The sequence below is a fragment of the Marmota flaviventris genome, chromosome 9 (assembly GCF_047511675.1).
Source record: "Marmota flaviventris isolate mMarFla1 chromosome 9, mMarFla1.hap1, whole genome shotgun sequence".
Classification (NCBI taxonomy): domain Eukaryota; kingdom Metazoa; phylum Chordata; class Mammalia; order Rodentia; family Sciuridae; genus Marmota; species Marmota flaviventris.
The window spans coordinates 60,681,854-60,703,569 of NC_092506.1; the positions used below are offsets into that span (position 1 = coordinate 60,681,854).

Below are 21,716 nucleotides of genomic sequence, written 5' to 3' on the forward strand. Positions count from 1 at the left end.
GAGCACTCTACTGCTGAGCCACAACCCCAGCCCCTCATATGAGTATTGTAATACATGCATTTTTAGCATTTTCAGGATTCAGTACAAAGGATGGAACCCAAGGCCTTCTGCATGCTATATCCCCAGCCCTTGATGAATTTTTTCCCATTAGTAATTTTTTTTTAAACCACAGCTATAATTATCATGTGTATGTGTACATTTTTTTTAAAAGAGAGAGAGAATTTAATATTTATTTTTTAGTTTTCGGCGGACACAACATCTTTATTTGTATGTGTACATTTTTTAAAAATATTTTTTAGTTATCAATGGACCTTTATTTTATTTATTTATATGTGGTGCTGAGAATCAAACCCAGTGCCTCATTCATGCTAGCCAAGGGCTCTACCACTGAGCCACAACCCCAGCACCCCCTCCCCCGTATGTAAATATTCTATGCCATTCTCCTCGCTCATGTAAGTCACATTGCACCCTGCTAGTTTCACAAAATTCATTTTAGTTGCATAACTTTTTGTTTAAATTGAAAATTCTATTTAATTACACTTTAATATTTTAATGAATATTCATTATGGCTTTTTATATATATATACTAGGGGTTGAACCCAGGGGAACTTTACTGCTAAGCTACATCCCTAGTTCCCCCCACCCCCTACCTTTTTTAGGAGAGGGGGCAGCATCTTACTAAGTTGTTTAGGGTCTTGCCACATTGCTAAGGCTGGCCTTGAACTTGTGATCCTCCTGCCTTAGCCTCCTGTCACTAGGATTACAGGCATGTGCCACTGCATTATGGATTTTGAGGCAAGTTATTTGTTATTAAATAAGACTAGTCAGCTGGACACGGTGGTGAATTACTGTAATTCCAGTGGCTCAGGAGGCAGAGGCAGGAGGATCACGAGTTCAAAGCCAGCCTCAGCAACTCAGCTAAGAACTAAGCAACTCAGTGAGATCCCGTCTCTAATAAAATATAAAAAAGGGCTGGGGATATGGCTAAGTGGTTAAGCATCCCTGGGTTCAATCCCCATTACCAAGAAAAACACCTAGTCATGTTATTCTCTGTGATGGTAGTGTTCACAGTAAAAAGAAGCCTGGAATCTAAACAAATAAAAAGATAAATCAATCAAGATAAAACAAGGACTGGAGTTATAGCTCAGTGGTAGAGTACTTGCCTAGCATGTATGTGGCACTGAGTTAGATTTTTAGCACTGCACATATACTTAATTTTAAAAAAGATAATGTGGGCTGGGGATGTGGCTCAAGCAGTAGCGCGCTCGCCTGGCATGTGTGTGGCCCGGGTTCGATCCTCAGCACCACATACAAGCAAAGATGTTGTGTCCGCCAAAAAACTAAAAAATAAATATTAAAAAAAAAATTCTCTCTCTCTCTCTCTCTCTCTTTTTTTTTTTTTTAAAGATAATGTGGCTAAAGGAACTCCCAACTTTCATAGTTAAACCTCTAAACAGAGATGTGGCTCATGGTCCCAATAACCCAGTCAGTTTTTTGTGGGAGGGGAAGAGAGTAGAAGGAAGTCAATGTTTCTGATACAGGCAAAAACCAATTAAATGCAATATACCAATTTAAACTACAACTGAACAATCATCCATTTCAAAAACTGAAGACTATGAATGTACATTCTATATACTAAAAATATTTCCTGATTAGAGTTTTGATGTAATTAAAGACAACTGTCTAATAAGTCATTTCTTTAAAATATTCTCTAATTAAAAAAAAAGTTACTGAAGGGTTGGGAATGTAGTTCAGTGGTAGAGTGTTTGCCTAGCAAGCCCAAGGCTCTGGGTCCAATCCCTAGCACCTTACCCCATCCCCCAAATTTGTTGAGCCCCAGTACTGAACAAAAAGGAAAAGTGCCAACTAGCATGCTCCACAATATCTTAAATATCAAAACCATTATTCATTGAGATACTATGCTAAATGATTTTGTGTATGTGTACTAAAATTTTTTTTACACACATTATGTCATTATCCTCATAATAATCTCATGAGGTATTATTAACCCCATCTCATACTTTAAAAATGAAATGCTAAGAGGCTACCTTGCCCTCAGTCACACAGGGACCACAGCTGTGATTCTAAAGCCAGACTGATTCCAAGGCTCATGCTCACAATTACCACACTCCATAGCCTCTTCTGTTTGTAACTTTAAAAGCTCAATACTTGGTAGTATTTTCTCATCTGCCATTGTCTCGGGAGGAAAATGTATGAAAGACATAGTAGAAGAATTTTGGTGAAGTGATCAATAAGGCAGCAGAAGGAAAATGGAAGTCGACAGAAACATAGCAAAATGAAGGAGAACCTTGTCGGAAGATTAAAGGCCTTTGAAGATCAAAGTTTCTGCCAACGTTGGTCACTAAAGTTCACAGTCAACTCTTCAGTCAAAAAAAGTGTACAGACAGCCGGGCACAGTGACGTACTCCTGTAATCCCAGCAACTGTGGGAAGCTGAGGCAGGAAGACCACAAGTTCAAGGCCAGCCTCAGAAATTTAGTGAGGCCCTAAGCAACTGAACGAGACCCTATCTCAAAACAAAAAAATAAAAAGGGCTGAGATGGGGCTCAGTGCTCAGGTGCCCCGGGCTCGATAGATAGATAGATAGATAGATAGATAGATAGATAGATAGATAGATAGATACAGAAAACAGATGAAGATGATTTCTACGCTGTCCTGTGGCCACCCTTTTTATGACCAAAGAGAATATACACTTTAGAGAAGCCTCTGCTAAGCCAAAAAAGTAGAGGCATGAATCACTGTCAGCGGCAACATCTTTAGAAATAAGAAGTTTAAAAACCAAAGTGAGGGCAGGGAATGTATACTCGGTGGCAGAGTGCTTGCCTCACATGCACGAGGCCCCAAGTTCTATCCCCAGCACTGTCAAAAAAAATAAAACAAATAGGCCTGGGGATATAGCTGGTTGGTAGAGTGCTTGCCTTGCATGCACAAGGCCCTGGGTTCCATCCCCAGCACCACAAAAAATAAAAATAATAAATAAAATAAAAAATTTTAAATCTAAGGGGAAAGGCAAAGGAAAGTTGTATTTACTTCATATTGAACTGAGATTTTACACAGACCTGGCTCCTAGAAGACTCCTCTTCTGCCCCTAGGTAGCTTCCCAGAGAAGTACAACAGACAAAAGAAAAACTACTCACCCAAGAGAGGAGTGCAGCTGCCCGGGTGGCATGGAGCGTCATCTTGGTGATACCAGACAGTCACCCCAACACACTGGAACCCAAGAGAGAGAGAGAGAGAGAGAGAGAGGCAATCATATCAGATATCCATGATCAAGGAGTAGAGGAGAAAAAAAAAAAGGAGTAGAGGAGAAATGGTTCCATTTGCCAGCTCTGAAAACTTAAATAAATCACTCTTCACTCAACACTTAATCCACCAGGGCACCAAGGGAATTCTGAGAGCTCAGAGCATATTATAAAACTTATCACTATATTATAAATTATTATAAAGCTTATAATGTCAGGGATGACAGTAAAAAATTCTGTTCACAAGAATTTCTCAAGTAATCTTCAGTTTGTGGAAAACAGAACATTCAAAGTTGGTCTTCAGCTTCATTCTTTGGAACATAGTACTCTTAATCATAGAACAAACGTGTTTTTAGACAGATCTGGGTCTGAATACTTTTCTATGTGACCATGGTCATGTGACTCTGGACAATTAACATAATCTCTTTTAGCCTAAGTTTCTTCATTTGCAAAATGGAATCCATACACCTCTCTGGCTTATTGTGGTGCTTAAAGATAAAGCAAATAGCATAGTACCTGAACATGGTAGGTAATCAATAAATTATTTCCATTCTTAATCACTTTCTGCAGTTCTACCCAACAATAACCAAGTCCATGGGAAAACCATTCCAATTTCTGGATTTTCATATCTTCCACTTCACATCAAAGACAGATATGGTTCAAATGGGGGGACTGGACATATCCAAACCAAGGTCTCTTGATGAGTCCAAGACTAATTCTGGAGATCACAAGGGACATTAAATGAAAGATTAGGCATTTGTCCTGGTATTCTAACCCCCAATTTCCTTTGCAACTGGGAATCTGCCATGTGCCTGCCAACCTACCCATGGGACCACAGATTTGATGAGTAAATATTTCCTAACACCTCTTAGCAGTCCCTATAATTCCCACAAATCTCCTCAGGCACAGTCAGCCCTACCCCCTCCTGCCACAAGTGCCCAGTATGTCACTACTCCAGAAGGAGGAACAAGAGTGAGAGCCACATGATCTATAAACTTCCCCCCAGTGTTGACATCTTCAAGGTGCAAATTCTGTAGAAGTAATATTAGCTGACCCCCTTCTGTATGTAAGGTTTTGAGGACAAAGAAAGACTCCATTCTTATCCATAAGATGCTCATTGTCAGGTAGGGGAAAGAGATACATAAATCTGATTATTTGCTTCTCCTTTATCTCTTGGTACTTCCTATTCAAGTGTACTCTGCTTACCAACCAAAAGGTATTTGCTTAGTTCCTACATATGTTCAACCTGTGTTGAAAGCTAGATGGGCTAGGAGGCAATGGTCTTTGACTTTGAGGAACTTACAGCAAGGTGAGGAGTAAAATTAAATACACCTGAATCACTAATAAGAAAATAATTAAATGTTAATATAACTAAATTCCTGGGGCTGGGGCTGTAGCTCAGTGGTAGAGCACTTGCCTTGCACGTGTGAGGCCCAGGGTTCAATCCCCAGCACCATAAATAAATAAATAAATAAATAAATATTTTGTGTCCATCTACAACTAAAAAACAATTTAAATGTTTCCTGACCCTGGAAAACCTAACATGATTCTGTCACACCAGCATCACAGTCTTGGAAATGAGCCAATTTACCTGTGCTTTGGCAGGAGCAAGTGAAATGGTTAAGGGAATTCTCAGGAGGGTGGAGAAGCTAAAGGATCCATGTGTTCTTCTGTCTTGGATAATTTTCACCAAGCATGACCTATCTGTGGACACTGACTGCCGCACCTCTGGGGCAGGGCAAGAGTTGAGGCAGATGATCTCAACTATTACACTGAAATTAAGCTGGCCAGCCTACAGCTAGAAGGACCATTCGTGGCCAGTAGACTGAAGGCAGCAGTAGCCAAATGCTCAACTGGAACTTCTTTTTAAAAAAAGTCTCTGAGCGATTGATTCAATAACAAAGGAAACATGGCCCAGATCCCCTCCCCCTCATCCCCACCACTGCCTCTAGACCTACAGTCTTTCAGTAAGGCCCAATGTTTCAGTCAGAATTGTTTTTTTGTTTTTGTTTTTGTTTTGGTACTGGGGATTAAATCCAGGTGTGCTCTATCACTGAATTACATACCCCAGATCTTTTTATTTTGAGACAGGGTCTCACTAAGTTGCCCAGGCTGGCCTCAAACTTGTGATCAGTCTCTCGGGTAACTGGGATTACAGGTATGTGCCCCTGAGCCCAGCTTCAATCAGAATTTTTATTTACAACCAGCGGTAGATATTGTCCCCACTGAGACATTCTACAGCTACGCTGCTAAAAATGACCTAAGATTTAACTCAACTTCTTTTCTTCATCTCAAAGGCAAAACCTACAACCTTCTGTTTATGTCCTCTTGTGCAAAGCCAAGTGCCTTTTCCCATGGTCCCCAGGCAGAGAAATAGGAGGAATCCAAACACTAGGAAATACTAAAGGATCTTGCCATTAAAGTCCACAACGGGGCACTTCCTCAGAGACAGGACTCCAGACTGAGTGACTTAAGCACAGCACAGCTATTCGCTGGTATCAATGGCTTCTCTGGGTCATCAGTGATTGAAGCCAGTGGCACAGCCAGTACTAGCACTGGGACTACTGCTTTAAGCAGACTTTGGCTTGGAACCCAAGGGCTTCCAGCCAAAGCACCATCCTCTCCACCCTCCCCCTGAAATTCGAGGCAGGCCCCACCCAGAATATTGGGTGATGGTGATGGAAAAACAGATCCCTAAGATTGTGGCCTGAAACCATTTCACAGAAGGATCTGCTGAGATCCTCCCCAACTCCATCAGCCCCCCTACCGCTCACCCAATCAGCAAACAAACGAAAAATCCCAGAATGTAGGCTGAGCCCTGAGTGCCCTCAGAATCCAAGATAGAGGCTTCCCAGAGCTGGTATGGCTCCTCTTTTCCCTAGTCCAAGAAGAACTGAGACACAGAAGCAGCTGCCTTGCAAATGTAAGGCCCTGCATCCTTTTTACGTTTCCCCAAGATGCAACTCCCCCACATCAGGACCAATTCCCACATTTACAGGAACCTTCTATATTTCCAGAGAAGCTATCTCAGGGTATGAAAAGTGACACTCAAGAAATGCACTCCACCTGGCATGCACCCTCTCTGGATCTTAAAGAGTTAACAGCCTAGCCATGATTTCCTACCAGGGCTGAAGCTAATGCAAACCACCTGTCCAGATGCAAGGACCAGCACCAGAGGGTCAGGTTGCTGAGCTCTGGGGTCTGTTCTGAAAAAACTGCAGTTTTAGGAAAGACCAAGTAATAGGCCAGAAGATCTGAGTTGCAGCAGTACTGCTATCCTGACCCCTCCCCCAGCCAGGGTGTCAGCTCCCCTGGAGACTGACTCTTAGCCACTTACAGCCAGCCTGAACACCACCTTACCTAAAGATAACACAAAGTGACCTTTGGTCTACAGAGCTGCTAAACTGTACTTATCTCTCAGTTCATGGGCCCCTGTCTCCACTGAACTCCTTTCCTTAATGCTAACTCTCACTCTCAGAATTTCAGGGCCACACATACTACCACCTCACAGGATCCTTCCCTGAATCCCATCCCCCTCTCCACTGGATGGTTCCAAAAGCCCACAGACTCACAGCTAAGAAAATGGCTGCCCCATCTGTGTGCCCAAGCATATCCAGAGAGCCTGACTGCCTGTAGCCATAAGAATCCATATTGTGCACCCCTTTCTGAAAGACATACTCCACCTCTCCCCACCCTGCCATTTGAGAAACAACTGCATCCAAAGAGTGAACATGATCTTAGAGCTCCTTCTTACCCAACTATGGTTTCTTCAAAAGTGCTTACTGATGTCACCCCCTTCCCCCAAGCAACTACCTGGACCTCTCACCTGGCAGGTTGACTCCAAACAGGCCCAGCAAAGAACAAGCTATCTTGCCATAGACTAATTAGTCATTTAAAAAGTCAGGGGGTGGGGCTGGGGATGTGGCTCAAGCGGTAGCGCGCTCGCCTGGCATGCGTGCGGCCTGGGTTTGATCCTCAGCACCACATACAAGCAAGGATGTGTTGTCTGCCGAAACCTGAAAAATAAATATTAAAAAATTTTCTCTCTCTCTCTCAAAATAAATAAATAAATAAATAAAATAAAAATAAAAATAAAAAGTTGGGGGGGTGGAGGCCAGGCATCCATATTACATACCTCTAGTCCCAGGTTGAGGCAGAACTATCATTTGAGCCTAGGAGTTTGAGACCAGCCTAGGCAACATAGCAAGATCCAGTCTCAAAAAACAAAAAGCAGAATAAGAAATATCTTGCTGGTTCATCCCATCACTTAAACAAGATAAAAGGCCACAGGATCAGCCCTCCATGAGAAGCCATGGAAGGAGAAAATGATCTTTTTTTTTCATCCCCTGGGGAATCCTGAGTAGACTTTCTGGTCTAAGTCCAAAGAGTTTCTCTGAACTCCTGAGGTCAGAGGCAAAACGATTTGTTGGATGTATTCCCTGAACCCTCTAAAGGGACTCGGTTTGGACTCAGACCTCCCCATCTTCACAGAGATTACCCTCTCTTTGTAGCGTAGAGTTTGGCCCAGAGACCTGGGGCACTGGAGAGGAGATGCTGGCGAAACCAAGATTCCCTGGTTTCTTCAAAAGTGCTTACTGATATCACCCCTTTCCCTCATGTTCAGTAGGTTCCAGAGTCATCAGATGTGAGCAAAAGGTTGTGATCATGAACTAGATAGACCTTGGGCCGAAGCCAGAAAATGCATGCAGTGCCTGCGCATGCGCATACACCAGGGCCCACTCCAGTAGTTCATCAGCACCTGCCCCCACTACTACACACACCCTGGTCCCTACCAGCTGACAAAATGAACCCGGTTTCACTACCCACCACCTTGAACCCAAGGCCTCACAAAGCAACAGAGAAGCACTCTCCTAGGCTGTCTTTATAGCTCAAGTACAGGCGCACACGCTTTCCTCCTCTGAACAAAAACACAGTGACATCTACGCAAGAGAGAAAGAAAGCAACCCTCTGCTCTGAAAGGCGCCAACTCCCGGATGTTGGCAAGCTCTGCTCCCAGAGCCTGTTTCTGAGTGTTTACTTGCTCTCCCTCTTCTCTCCCTCCCCTTTAAGGATGGCGCAGGAAAGGGAGGTGAGGGGGGAGAATCCACCCCACCCCCTCGTCCATGTTTGAACAAAAACCCAGAGAAAGAGTGAGGGAGAAAAAGTCTCAGTGCAGGGGGGCCTTACCAGACTCCTAAAGCCAAACGTATCTACAGGTTTTAATCCGCCATTAGCATTTAAAATCTTGAAATGAGAGGAGGAAGGGGGGGCCAGTGGAAAGTAACCCCACACACAAAAGAAAAGTTGTTGGTTTTCTTCTCAGTCAGCCTGGCAGGAGCGATCTTCCTGGCTGACAGCCAGAAGTGCGTCACAGCCAGGAGTCTGCTTTCTTTAAAGGCACAGCAAGCTTCCGTGGTCTGGGAGCAACAGCCAAGCAGGGACCTCTTAGCAGGGGGTGGGGGTGCACTGGAAAGGATGGCGGGGAAGAGGGAGGCTGGAGGCTTGCTCCCCAAACAAGAGGGCGGGATGCAGGGGAATAGGGCATGAGCAAGCGGCCAGGCAAAATCACTGAAGTGTGACGGCAGCAAGAATGAGCCAAACTGTGGCATAAACACACAAAACACATCCACAGCGGCCTGCCTGACAAACCTGGGATCACCCGGACACTCCCCCTTCTCTCTTTTTCCACCCAGGGCTTAAGGCAGAGGGATGGCTTCTCCATCTCTCTGGCCAGCCACAGCAGGGCAGGCCAGACCACCTGCACCTTCGGTCAACCCCTGCCCAAGGCTCTGAAGAGCAGGCAAAACGCAGGCCCTTTCACGGGCAGCTTCCTGAGAGACCAGGGCAGGCGTGTCTGGGAGCACACACATGCCACCCCGCCAGCTCGGCTTGCACACAAAGCGCCTGCCTCCTTCCGTGGGCGCCGCCTGCCCTGAGACATGGCCATCCCCCAAGCCCATTCCCCACGGGAATCTCTCCAGCCCGTACCTTCTGCGTAGCAAGGCCAGGATGCCGCACTGTGCCCGCTCCTCCCCCTCGGTCACCCAAACAAGAAGCCCAGGCAGGTTCTGGCCCTGGAGTACAGGCCTGCGCTGTCCTGTCCCGGTGGCTGCGTGCTATTGTCGACTGTGGAATGGCCGCCAAAATCCCAGCTGTGCTGCCAGAACCTAATCCCCTGTTCCGCTGAGCATTTGTGGGGAGGGGCTGAGGGGCCAAGGCATGGGACTGAGTACGGCAGGCACTGGCTGGAGCCCTTAACAGACAGAGGCACTGGGACCTAAAGGCTCTGCCTCTCCTCCATGGCCGAAAGAAAAAAGATGTCCGACTCTTAGAAGACAAAAACACAGCGTTTCCACCCACTGAGCAGCGACCTTCACAAGCTGAAGGAGAAGCCCATTTAACATTTACTAGGCACCTACTATGTGAAAAGCACTGCTATAGGATATTGCAGGGAGTATCCAAAGATGAATTAAACCCAGCTTCTGCACTGAGGTGGGTTATAATTCCACAAGAGATGAGAAATGAACTAAAAAAATTATATTTCAAGACGGGATGTGTGAACACCTACAAAAAAACATAAAGAAAAATTATAAGCACTTGAGAGCAGGGAAGGTTTGAGAAAATGAAGTGGTAATTTAACCTAGATCTTGAAGCCCAAAGATAGAATTTCTCCCGAAGGGGGAAAGGGAGAGAGGAATGGGAAGAGGAGAAAGCACAGAGGTGTGGAAGCAGTGGGAAGACAGGCTTGAAGGGTGAGTTGAGGTCAGAGTTGGAAAATTTTCAACTTAAAACTGAAGAATCAAATAAGGGTTTAAAGTTTATTTGGATGTTTGCTTTTACCACAGAGCTGTGAGAAAGGTACTCCAGGTTTATTCTTATATATAAAGAGGGAGACTAGCAGCAAGCAGTGCCCAACAGAGAGGAGATAGGTTAACAGGGTACAGAGGCTAAGATAGAATGGAAAGAAGGGGAATGGGAGGCATTGAGGAGATAGGTAAAGGACTGATAGGAAGCAGAGGAAGACACTGTACAAAGGAGGGAAAGAGTAAGGGCTGACATGCATAATCAAACTCAGGAGATGATGAGGGTTAAGAATAAAAGAGAAAACAGGGCATGACACAGTAGCTAACATTAAGTGCCTACTATGTGCCCCAGACTGTTCTACTGACCTATATTCTTAAATAGTCCCTCAGTGAAGCACGCACTATTGCCACCCACTTTCAGAGATGAGGAAACTGAGCCAAAGAAATTAAATAATTTGCCATAGATCATACAGTGAATAAAAAGTCAAATACTCTACCACTAGATGTTAACCACGCAACCCTGGCCGTACTCCTACTATAAAATATGGATGAAGAAACCTCTGTAATAAGGTGATGAGGATTAATTCAGTAACATCTTAAGGTGCTTGACCCATTTGCTAACACAGCACAAATAAGGCATGCAGTGGGTACTTCCAAGTTTAACTTATCTCCTATTTAATATTTTGGTGCCTTGTTACCAAGGTGTCCCAGCAGAGGCTGGCTCACCATTTGCTGGAGAGAGTGCTCCTCCTGAGGAAGGAGACTGGATCCTCAGAATGTCTGCCTTCTTCCCACCAGTCTGCCTTTTAGGTTTCACTTTAGGGGTTAGATCAAATCCCAGCTCCTCCAATACTGAACTGTTAACAGAAGCTAACTTGTGAGAGAAGTTAGATTGGGGACTTTCTGTGCTGTTTTATGTTTGAATTTATGGATTTTTTTGTTTTGCAGTACTAGGGATCAAATTGAGGGCCCTGTGTATGCTAGGCAAGCATTCTGCCACTGAGCTATATCCCAAGCCCTTTTTAAATTTTACCCCAAAGATAGGAGTAAGTTGCCCTCATTAAGTCGACTAGACTGGCCCCAAACTTGCAATCCTCTTGCCTCAGGCTTTCACAGTAGCTGGGATTACTGGTGTGTACCACCATGGCTGACTGAATTAATAGCCATGTATTATTACATTGGTGGTCAGAAAAATTATCTACATTCTGTATTCAGTACTTGTACTGCTTTATTGTGTATCTGCATGAAAATCTTGTCTTCAAGAGCATCACCTAGTTCCACCTTTTTCTCTATGATCCACTATAGTACCTAAAGCTCCTTAAATCTGTTCCACTGAACAACATCTGAATGGCAGGTTTCCCAATCCAACCTTCTGGCCACCAGAGAATGACTATAGTTAAGTGGTTGGGATGAGGTGGGGGTCAGCTGTACAGGCTTCCCATCACCTCCTTTCCCTTAGGCCCTGCCTGATCCCACAGTATCATCTAGAATCATAGTTAGCAATCACCATCACTAGTGAGGAAAATTCTTATTCAAAACAACAACACAGGACTGGGGTTGTGGCTCAGTTGGCAGAGCACTTGCCTGGCACTGGGTTCGATCCTTGGCACCACATAAAAATAAAATAAAGGCATTGTGTCCATCTACTAGGAAAAGTATTTTTAAAAAAAGAATATCACAAAAGCAAAGCAGATACAAAAATTTTTATAGAGAAGAAAAATGACAAGATTAATTTAGAGACTGGCACAATCAACACTCCAGGAAGTGTATGGGGGTAAAAACAGGAGGCAGGCCTGCTAAAATTGCCCTGGCCACATCTGGCATTGTGTTTAGCCCTAAAGCTTCCCAGACAAGATAGAAATGATACTGTATTTAAAAATAAGAAGTCTCAGGGCTAGGGCTGGGGCTAAGTGGTAGAGCACTTGCCTGGCACGTGTGAGGCACTGGGTTCGATTCTCAGCACCACATAAAAACAAATAAACGAAATAGAGGTATTGTGTCTAAAAAAAAAAACTACAACTAAAAAATTAATATTTAAAATAAATAAATAAGAAGTCTCCCCATCCCTGTCCTATTCTCTAAACTCAAAGCCAACAGCTTCCAGCTGGGCAGTTTCAGAGGTGCTGAACTCTACTCTGGAACCTCTGTGCCAAGTGGCCAAGCCTCTGCAGGCCAGCCAGAGAGGCTTGCCGTTTTCCCCAGCCGCCTTCTCCTATTTCCCCTCCTGTGGCAGGGCAGAATTGCCCCAGCCTCTCAAGCCAGATAGGCGGCAGGCAGGCCACAGGCTCTTGCCTGATTCTACAGGTCTCCACAGGCCTCTGCTCACTGTACCCCAAAAACGAAAAGGAGTGGTGAAACCATTTTTAAAAAAGAAATAGAAAGCCGGGCACAGTGGGGCATGCCTGTACTCCCAGCGGCTTGGGAGGCTGAAGCAGGAGAATCGCAGGTGCAAAGCCAGCCTCAGCAAAAGAAAAAAGAAAAAAAGAAAGCAAGAAGCTAAGCAACTCAGTGAGACCCTATCTCTAAGTAAAAATACAAAATAGGGTTGGAAATGTGGCTCAGTGATTGAATGCCTCTGAGTTCAATCCCCAGTACCAAAAAAAGAAAAGAAGAAATAGAAAAGGTTAAAAAATAATTTTAAAAATTTGGGGGAAGACTGTTCAAGTAGAAGTTGGAGGGGATGGTGTTCAGTTAGAAGCCTGGTAGTATTCCATCTCCTGAGCCATATGATGGGTGGTGTTCATTTGATTATTTGTTTAAAATGTCAATATTACAGTTTTTCATGTATATTACCATTTTCTACATTTTTAAAAAGACAGAGAAATAGCAATTTTCCTGAGACTGCCCAGAACCTAGGATGATTCTAGCATGAATAACTAGCCTGGTATTCAAGGCCCTCCATGAATTAGACCAATGTTACCTTTTAAGTCAGGTTTTCCCTTACCCAAACCCCTCTACCCTGTTAGGCAGGTCTATAAAGTTATAGATTGTCCTGAGGATCAGACAAGACTGTGTAGAGAACTAACTCTAGGGACAGACCCAACTGGGCTCAAATTGTGGCTCTAACACTGAACTAGTTATGTGACCTTAGGCAAGTTATTTAATCTAATTCTCAGTTTCCTTTGTGTGAAATATGGATAATCATAGTATTGTCTTCACTGGGTTACTGTGAAGATTAAAAATAAAATATGGGATGTGTTCAGCACAGTGCCTAATGATAGTAAATGCTCATTAAAAATTAACTATTAATTACAACAGTAACAGCAACAACAACAATGACAGTCTGTAGGTATTTATTATGCTAGGACATCAAGCGGCAGAGAAAAGACTAGAACCATTGTATAAAGCTGTTTTAAAAGATGAAGAAATCTGAGACTCAGGAATTAAGTGACTTATTTACATGCATTAGTCACTTTAGTAGTGAGCTGTCTATGACATCCCTACATTATTCTGTACTGCTCTTAAGCAGAAAAATCACTGAATGCCTGGATAAAAGCCAGCACATTCTCCACAGCTCAAAAAAGCCTTGTACTTCTTCCTCAGAAAATTATCTTAATAAAAAACAGCTCGGGCTGGGGATATAGCTCTGTTGGTAGAGTGCTTGAATTATATTCAGAAGGCCCTGGGTTCAATCCCCAGCACCAAAAAAAAAAAAAAAAAAAAAAAAACACCAAACAAAAAAACCCAAAGCCAACTCTAATTTCTTTCGTTATTTTCTTTTTTCTTTTCTAAGGTGAGGAGGACTTGGGCACCTGCCTAACAAGCAAGAGGACCTGGGTTCCATCCCCAGTACTCAATCAATCAGTCAATAATAAAAGGTAGACTGGGAAGTGAGTTTAGTATTATAACTAAGAGGCTGCAAGAATGAACAGCTCTAATTTCAAGTCATCACTAAAAATGTTTTTTCTGAGGATGCCAAGAGTTTTACAAACATTAAAGGACCAAGACTCCTCTGAAGCAGCAAGCACCAAAGAAAAGTCTTCTAATATGAGGGCTGGTGGAGATACCTCAAGCATGAGAGGCAGGAAGGAAACTCCACTGTTGGCTAGAGGGAGGGTAGGACTTTAAGAAGCCTAACCTACAACTTATTTACCATAGCCTCCTTCTCCCTCTCCAGAGGGTAGAAGCTGGTTAATGAGTTAATGTTGGTAAGCCTGAGGCTTCCTGGGGACAAAAGCAGAGGGCAAATCAAAACCCAGGGAGGATTCATTAGAACATCCAAGAGGCCCACTCATTTCTCCCTCAAGAAGACCTTTCTACAAAACACCTAAGAACCTGTTTCATTGTAAAATGACTCTGTCCCCACAGGCAATATATCTGGCACAGTATTTGCTCACAAACACAGAAGTGATGACAAAAAGGCAAAAGAAACAAAAACAGAAAAGTTTCAATGTAAAGATGTGTAACTCCAATGAGTATGGCGGTACACACCTGTAATACCAGGGACTTAGGAGCCTGAGGCAGGAAAGTCTCAAGGCCAGCCTCAACAACTCAGTGAGATTCTGTCTCAAAAAAAGTGAGGTGGGCCATTGCAGTGGTGCATGCCTGTAATCCCAGAGGCTCAGGAGGTTAAGGCAGGAGGATCATGAGTTCAAAGCCAGCCTCAGCAAAAGCGAAGTGCTAAGCAACTCAGTGAGACCCTGTCTCTAAATAAAACACAAAATAGGGCTGGCAATGTGGCTCAGTGGTCCAGTGCCCCTGAGTTCAAGCCCTGGTACCAAGGGGAAAAAAATTAAAAAGTAGGGTGGCGGGTATAATACCTGAGGATATAGCTCAGTGGGGTTTAATCCCTAGTACCAAAATAAAATAAAAGACTCATAACTCTAAAGACAGCCTACTAATGGTTGAAAACACTATGCTTGATTTTGAAAGCCCCTGGAAGGCAGAACAGGGTGACGCATGCCTGTCTGTATCCCAGCAACCCCAGAGACTGAGGCAGACAGATCACAAGTTCAAAATCATCCCCAGCAACTTGGCAAGACCCTAAGCAACTTAGCCAAACACTGTCTCAAAATAAAAAATAAAAAGGGCTGGACATGTTGTTCATTGGTTAAGTGCTCCTGGATTCAACCAAAAGAAGGAAGGAAGGGAGGGAGGGTGGGAGGGGGGGAAAAAAGAGGGGGGGGGGGGGAAGAAAGCCCCTGAAGTAAATTATAGACCAGTCACTTACCAGATGCAAGACACAAGGCAAGTCACTAGCCCTAGCTTGGATCTCAGTAAAGAAGGGGATTGGGTTAGAGTATAAGTACTTTTCTTTTTTCCTTTTTTTTTTTAGAGCGAGAGAATTTTAATATTTATTTTTTAGTTTTCGGCGCACACAACATCCCTGTTTGTATGTGGTGCTGAGGATCAAACCTGGGCCGCACGCATGCCAGGCGAGCGCGTTATGGCTTGAGCCACACCCCCAGCCCCGAGTATAAGTACTTTTCTATCTCCAAAAATTCCCATGATTTTTTCCTCAGGATACCACTAACAGCAGCAAATTTTAGAATAGAAATATTCTCCTCAGTATCTGGTCAAAATATCACTGGTTAGAATTTCCTTTCCAAATAAATGACAAATCTTCCGGGGGGGGGGGGGGGGGGGGGGAGAGATGCTAAGCAACTTGATAATTATTAGATAAAATAAATCCCATCTATCTGGCACCACCAAGAAGTACAAAATTCTACATAAGCAATATTTTTTAATAATTGAAATTTCTCCCTTTTAGGGTTAAATCCTTTTTGCTTCTCTCTAGAGATTTAAGTTCTACAAAACATGTTACTCTTTCCTTAGGATTAATGAAATTTAATCAAGGATATTCAACTATAAACATGAAATAAACACTTCTAAATACTGGGGACTCAAAGATGAATTACATAGTCTTTAAAATCAAGTTTATAATCCCATGGAGGAAGAAATACATCTATAACAATAATATGAGGCCAAAGAACACAAGCCTGGGGAATGCTCAAGGGAAGATGAGATAGCATTGGCAAGGTTAGTAGAGATCAATACCTAGTGACTAAAGAGCCAAGAGGACCGGGGGTGTGGCTCTGTGGTAGCCCCCTTGCCTAGTATGGGCAAAACCCTGGGTTCCTTCCCCAGTACCAAATGAGAAAAAAGAGAGACAGACATGCAGAGACCGAGAGAGACACAGAGAGAATGTACGCAAGCAAGCAGTAAGAGGTAGTGAAGTGTCTTGAGACAAGGGTATTCTATGTGTGCTTTTGAAAAGTGACTAGCATCTAGTGCAGTGGTACACAACATAAACCCAGCTACTCAGGAGTTTGAGTCACAAGGGTAGCAAGTTTAAGACCAACTGGGAAACAGTGAGATGTTGTCTCAAAATTAAAAAATAAAAAGGCTCAGATGTAGCTCAGCTCAGTGGTTAAGCACCCCTATATTCAATCTCTGGTACAAAAAAAAAAGGGCTGGGGTTGTGGCTCAGCGGTAGAGCACTCGCCTAGCAAGTGCGAGGCCCTGGGTTAGTTCCTCAGCACCACATAAGAAATAAATAAAGATATTGTGTCCAACTAAAAAATAAATAAAAATTTAAAAAAGAAAGAGAGAAAGAAAAAAGAAAAGAAAAGAGAAAAAGAAAAAGTAACAGACATAACAAACAGGAAGTCCAGGGGCAGAAAGCAGGTGGCAAATCAAGCACTTTAACCTCTAGAAGTAGAGGTTAAAGTGCCCTGTCAAGGTAGGGGCATCAGGAACTAAACAGAAAGGGATAAAGTGCCAAAAGTTTTTTCTCCACTTGGGGCGGGTACTGGGGCTGTGGCTCAGTGGCAGAGCACTTGCCTAGCATGTGTGAGGCACTGGGTTCAATCTTCAGCACCACATTAAAAATAAACAAATAAAATAAGGGTACTGTTTTCATTAAAAATTTGAAAAAAAAAAGGTGTGGGGAAATCTCAGAAAAAGGGAAACAACAGAGTAGAGGAAGGGGATCAAGAGAGACGGAAGGGGAAAGATATGGGGAAGTACTGAGGAACGAAATCTACATAATTATGCTATGTCCACGTATGCATATAACACAATGAATTACACCTGTACACAATGACAATGCACTATTATTTCTATTATATTGGGGGGTACCAGGGATTGAACCTAGGGGTGCTTAACCACTGAGCCGTATCCCCAGCCCTTTTTATATTTTATTTTGACACAGGATCTCACTAAGTTGCTTAGGGCTTTGCTAAATTGCTGAGGCTGACCTCAAACTAATGATCCCTCTGCCTTAGCCTCCAAAACTGCTGGGATTACAGGCATGTGCCACTGCTCTCTGCTTGCACTATAATCATTAGAATAATAACAATAATAGAAGGGACACCAAGTAGAGTTGGGCAAGTGGATTGGGGGAGGAAGAGGGAAGGAAAAGAGAAGGTACTGGGGAAGAAGGATGATCAAATTATGTTCTGTGCATGTATAAATATGGCGAAAATGAATCCTATTATTATGTATAATTGATATACCAATAAAAATAAATTTAAAAAATAAATAATGAAAAGGGATATTTGAAAAGCTGAGTAGCACCAAAGCTTAGTATGTCCGGGTTGGAAAAGGTGGGGAACTGAAGAGATGGCTGAGATTCTGCCTTTGGTGAAAAGACTTCAGCATGGGAAAAAAAGAGAAGAAAATTATTGATTTAGAGGAGCTGTGAGGAACTGAGTAACTCAGGAAGGGCTGATGGATAAAGTTTTACCCAGAAGTAATACCTAAGCTAAATACTAAAGAGTTAGATAAATAGGGTTTCCACCAAAAGTTTAAAAAAATAAAAGAGCATTCTAGGTAAAGAAGAGTGTGTACAGAGACTGTATTAAATCTTGCAGCAGTGTGCAGTTTCATGACGAGGATAAGTAGCACCAAACACCAAAATGTGAGACACTTACATCATGTTAAGGAATACAAATTTTATCCTGTGGTGATGAGACACAACCATGGTTTCTAAAGGGAGAGTAAAGAGAAGCACCATGATCAAAACTATTTCAGGGTGGTAACTCTATGAAACACAGACTGGAAAGATATGAAACAGGAAGACAATAAAGTATAAGAACTAAGAGCATGACATCTGGAGTTAAGTCTGCCTAATTCAAATTGTGGCTCAAACAGCTTATAAATTGTACAACCATGGTCAAGTTATTTAACCTCTTTGTGCCCTCAGTTTTCTCATCTGTAAAATGGGAGTAACAGTATTTTTCAGAGGGTTGTTTAATATGAGGAATTCACAAGATAGTATGTGTAAAGTGTTTAATACAAGTCTTGGTACAGGGATAAATGCTAGCTGCTATCAAAGGCTGCAAGTTCATGAACAGAAGGTTGTATCCACATATGGTCTAGTATTGATAATGTGATAATGCTCGGACTATGGAAACTTTTTTTTTTTTTTGTACAGGGGATTGAACCCAGGGACCCCAAACTTGGATGCCCTGCTTAGCCTTCAAGTCCCTGGGATTACAGGTGCACACAATTGTGCTGGCAACTTGAAGCTTTCTTTTCCTACCTCTTCATCAAGTTAACTCCAAATTATCCTTTATAACTCAGTTCAAATATTTCATCTAAACAATCCCTAACACCCTAGAGTAGGTCAAGACCCTATTGTACATTCTTCTAGCACCATATTCCTTTCCTCCATATCAGTCACAGTTTCTAATTACACTTGTGTTTGATTAATTTCTCTTCCTCCACTACCCTAAGTTCCATGAAATCATACAATGTGTGCTCATCACTAAACTCTTACAACTCAGCATGATGCCAGGAACAGTTTAGTGCTTGGTAAGTATTTCTTAAATGAATAAAAGGTTTCAAACTATTTTAAAAGTGACTCCCCTTTAAATGAAATCTTCATATGGAATCCCACAATACAGATAAAAGTAGGTTTTAGAAATAGAAAAAAAAAAAAAAAAAAAAAAAAAGTAAGTGGTTTGAAGGATATAAAGCCCTGTTCTCACGGCTTCCACATGGCTCTTGAATCAGTTCTACAATCCTATAAAGCTTTTGTAGAATACAGTCTAAAACAACTGTTTGTTTCAAGCAAGAAGAGATGTGTGTGAAGTAAACTGTGATAACTAAAAAGGAGTGATAGCTGGATGCAGTGGCATGCTTAGCTAATGGAGAAAAAAAAAGGGGGGACATTGAAAAGTCAACTATCCTATATCATTAATGCTAAGGTATCTCAATTTCAGAGATAATAAAAACATGAAAAAAAATAGCCAATGGCAATTCAAAGCTTCACCAATTATAAAAAGTAATTCTAGCCACTTGGGAGGCTGAGGCACAAGGACTTCAAAGTTCAAGGCCAGCCTGGGCAACTTAGCCAGACTCCGATTCAAAATTTAAAAAATAAATAAATAAAAAGGGGTGAGGGTATAGTTCATTGGTAGAATGATTGCCTAGCATGCACACGGCCCTGGACCATGGATGGGTTCAAGCCCTAGCACTGAAAGAAAAAAAAAAAAAAAAAAAAAACCTCAAAACTAAAGTCTGTCTCACTCATAAATCAAACCATTATATTATACTGTCAGGCAGTTCTGAGAGTTAAGTCTGAAGACATGGAACATCTACTGGGATATAAAGTTAGAAATTATCAGTAATTAGTGAAAAATATGATTTCAGGGCTGGAGACACAGATTTAGGTCCCATTTGGAACAGCACAAATATAACCAGAAGAGAGTCTATGGTAGGATCACACTTGTTTATTAGGCCATTAAAGGCTGATATGTTCATTTGCGATTGAAATTTGCTAATCTTCTACCGAGGCTTCTGCCTCCCATAGCTCCAGGGGGTGCCAGCATTAAGAGAGGAAGTGGGAGACTTCAGGAAAATTTCCAGAACTCTAGGAATTCCTTTCTGATCCTTCCCCTTATTTCCATTTGGGAAGGTTTTGTTTGTTTGTTTAAGAGGAAGCCAGCAGCCACACCAATGTCAATAAAAATGAGACAGTACAGGGGGTTAAAAGACTAGACTTCATTTTACCTTCTTACTTCAGGTCTACATCTCCTCCTGCTTGGGATTCAATGGTCCTCACCCAAACAACTAGCATTTGTGAATGGCTCCTTATAACTGACAAAGGGTATTACAGCTCTGTACAGTAGACATTATTATTTACACTTTGCTAAAGAGGAAAAAGTTTAGAAAAGTTAAGTACCTTGCCTAAGGTCACATAACTAAAAAGCAACTGGGCTGTGATGCAACACTTATCTTCTCTGGCTTCTAACCTGGAGCTCTTTCAAGTAGACTCATGCAAGAAACCTTGAGCCACCCACTTACAAACCATCTATGTACAAACTATGTACACTTTCAGTGCATTTAAAAAGAAAACTCGATGGGCATGGCGACTAAAAAGGGGCTAGTGGTATACTGGTAATGTTCTGTTTCTTGAAGCAGGCACTAGTTACACAGGTGTATTCACTTTTAGGAAAGCCATTAAGCTATATACTCTGTGTACTTTTCTGTATTTATGACACATTTTAATTTCTTAAAAACACAAGGCAGGGGCTGGGGTTGTGGCTCAGAGGTAGAGTGCTGGCCCAGCATGCATGAGGTTCGATCCTCAGCACTGCATGAAAATAAAATAAAGATATTGTGTCCACCTATAATTAATAAATAGATAGATAGATAGACAGACAGATAGATAAACAAGCAAGCACCAGGCAGGCTGGGCATGGTAGTGAATGGTCGTAATCCCAGCAACTTGGGAGGCTAAGGCAGGAGGATCTCAAATTCAAGGTCAACTTCAGCAACTTAGTAAGACCCTGCCTCAAAATTAAAAAAACAAAAATAAAAAAAGCCAGGTGCAGTGGTGCATGCCTATAATCCCAGCAGCTCAGGAGGCTGAGGCAGGAGGATCGCAAGTTCAACACCAGCCTCAGCAATTTAGTGAGGCCCTGAGCAACTTAGTGAGACCCTGTGTCTAAATAAAATACAAAATAGGGCTGGGGATGTGGCTCAGTGGTTGAGTGCCCCTGAGTTCAATCTCTGGAACCGATAGACAGTCAGACAGACAGATAGATAGAGAGCGAGCGAGCGTGCAGGGGATGTACTTCAGTGGTAAAGCACTCCTGGGTCCAATCTTCAGTACCTCCAAAAAAACCCCCAAACACCAACAGTGGGCATGGTGGTACATGCCTGTAATCCCAGCTACCAGAAAGGCTGGAAGACTGCAAGTTCAAGGCCCAGTCTAGGTAACTTAAAGAGCCCCTCAAAACAAAATATTTTAAAAGGACTAGAGATGTAAGCTCAGTGGTAGAGTGCCTGCCTAGCATGCATGAAGCCCAGAATTCAATCCCCAGTAACTCAAAAAATAAAATAAAGTCAAACAAGAAAATACCAAGTAAATTTAAAATAGAGAGTAAAAGAGCTCAGGCGTCTTAAGTTGTATGCATCAAGGCTATACATATATTTATTTACCTAATTTTTCAAATAGATATAAATCAGACAGCTACCAGTTAAGTGAGGATGCACAAAATCCTTCCATACTGAAATAATATACATATCTACTTCTCCCCATCCAGAACATCTTGGTAATGTGACTAAATCTGATGAGACTGGAAGCAATGGAAGCCAAAAATAAAAGGGCATCAGAAAGTCAAACTGTCCTACATAATTAATGCTAAGGTATCTCAATTTCAGAGATAATAAAAATTGGGGGGGGGGGGAAGCCATGGCAA

General features: G+C 42.5%; 1 protein-coding gene across 6 annotated transcripts in view; it reads right to left on the bottom strand.

Moving 5' to 3' along the window:
• Numa1 (nuclear mitotic apparatus protein 1) overlaps positions 1 to 21,716 on the bottom strand; it is an 80,251-nt gene that overhangs the window by 30,944 nt on the left and 27,591 nt on the right. For 2 of the 6 annotated variants that reach the window (XM_027942541.2, XM_071616446.1), the window contains exons 1-2: positions 8,450 to 8,620; positions 3,158 to 3,230 (exon numbers count right to left, since the gene is read on the bottom strand). In XM_027942541.2, coding sequence (XP_027798342.1) covers positions 3,158 to 3,199 — 42 coding nt within the window. In that variant the 5' untranslated portion in view covers positions 3,200 to 3,230; positions 8,450 to 8,620. Of the gene's footprint in view, positions 1 to 3,157; positions 3,231 to 3,778; positions 3,963 to 8,449; positions 8,621 to 9,250; positions 9,413 to 21,716 lie in introns of those variants that run through there. The other 4 variants (XM_071616444.1, XM_071616445.1, XM_027942542.2 and 1 more) reach the window with 3 other exon arrangements.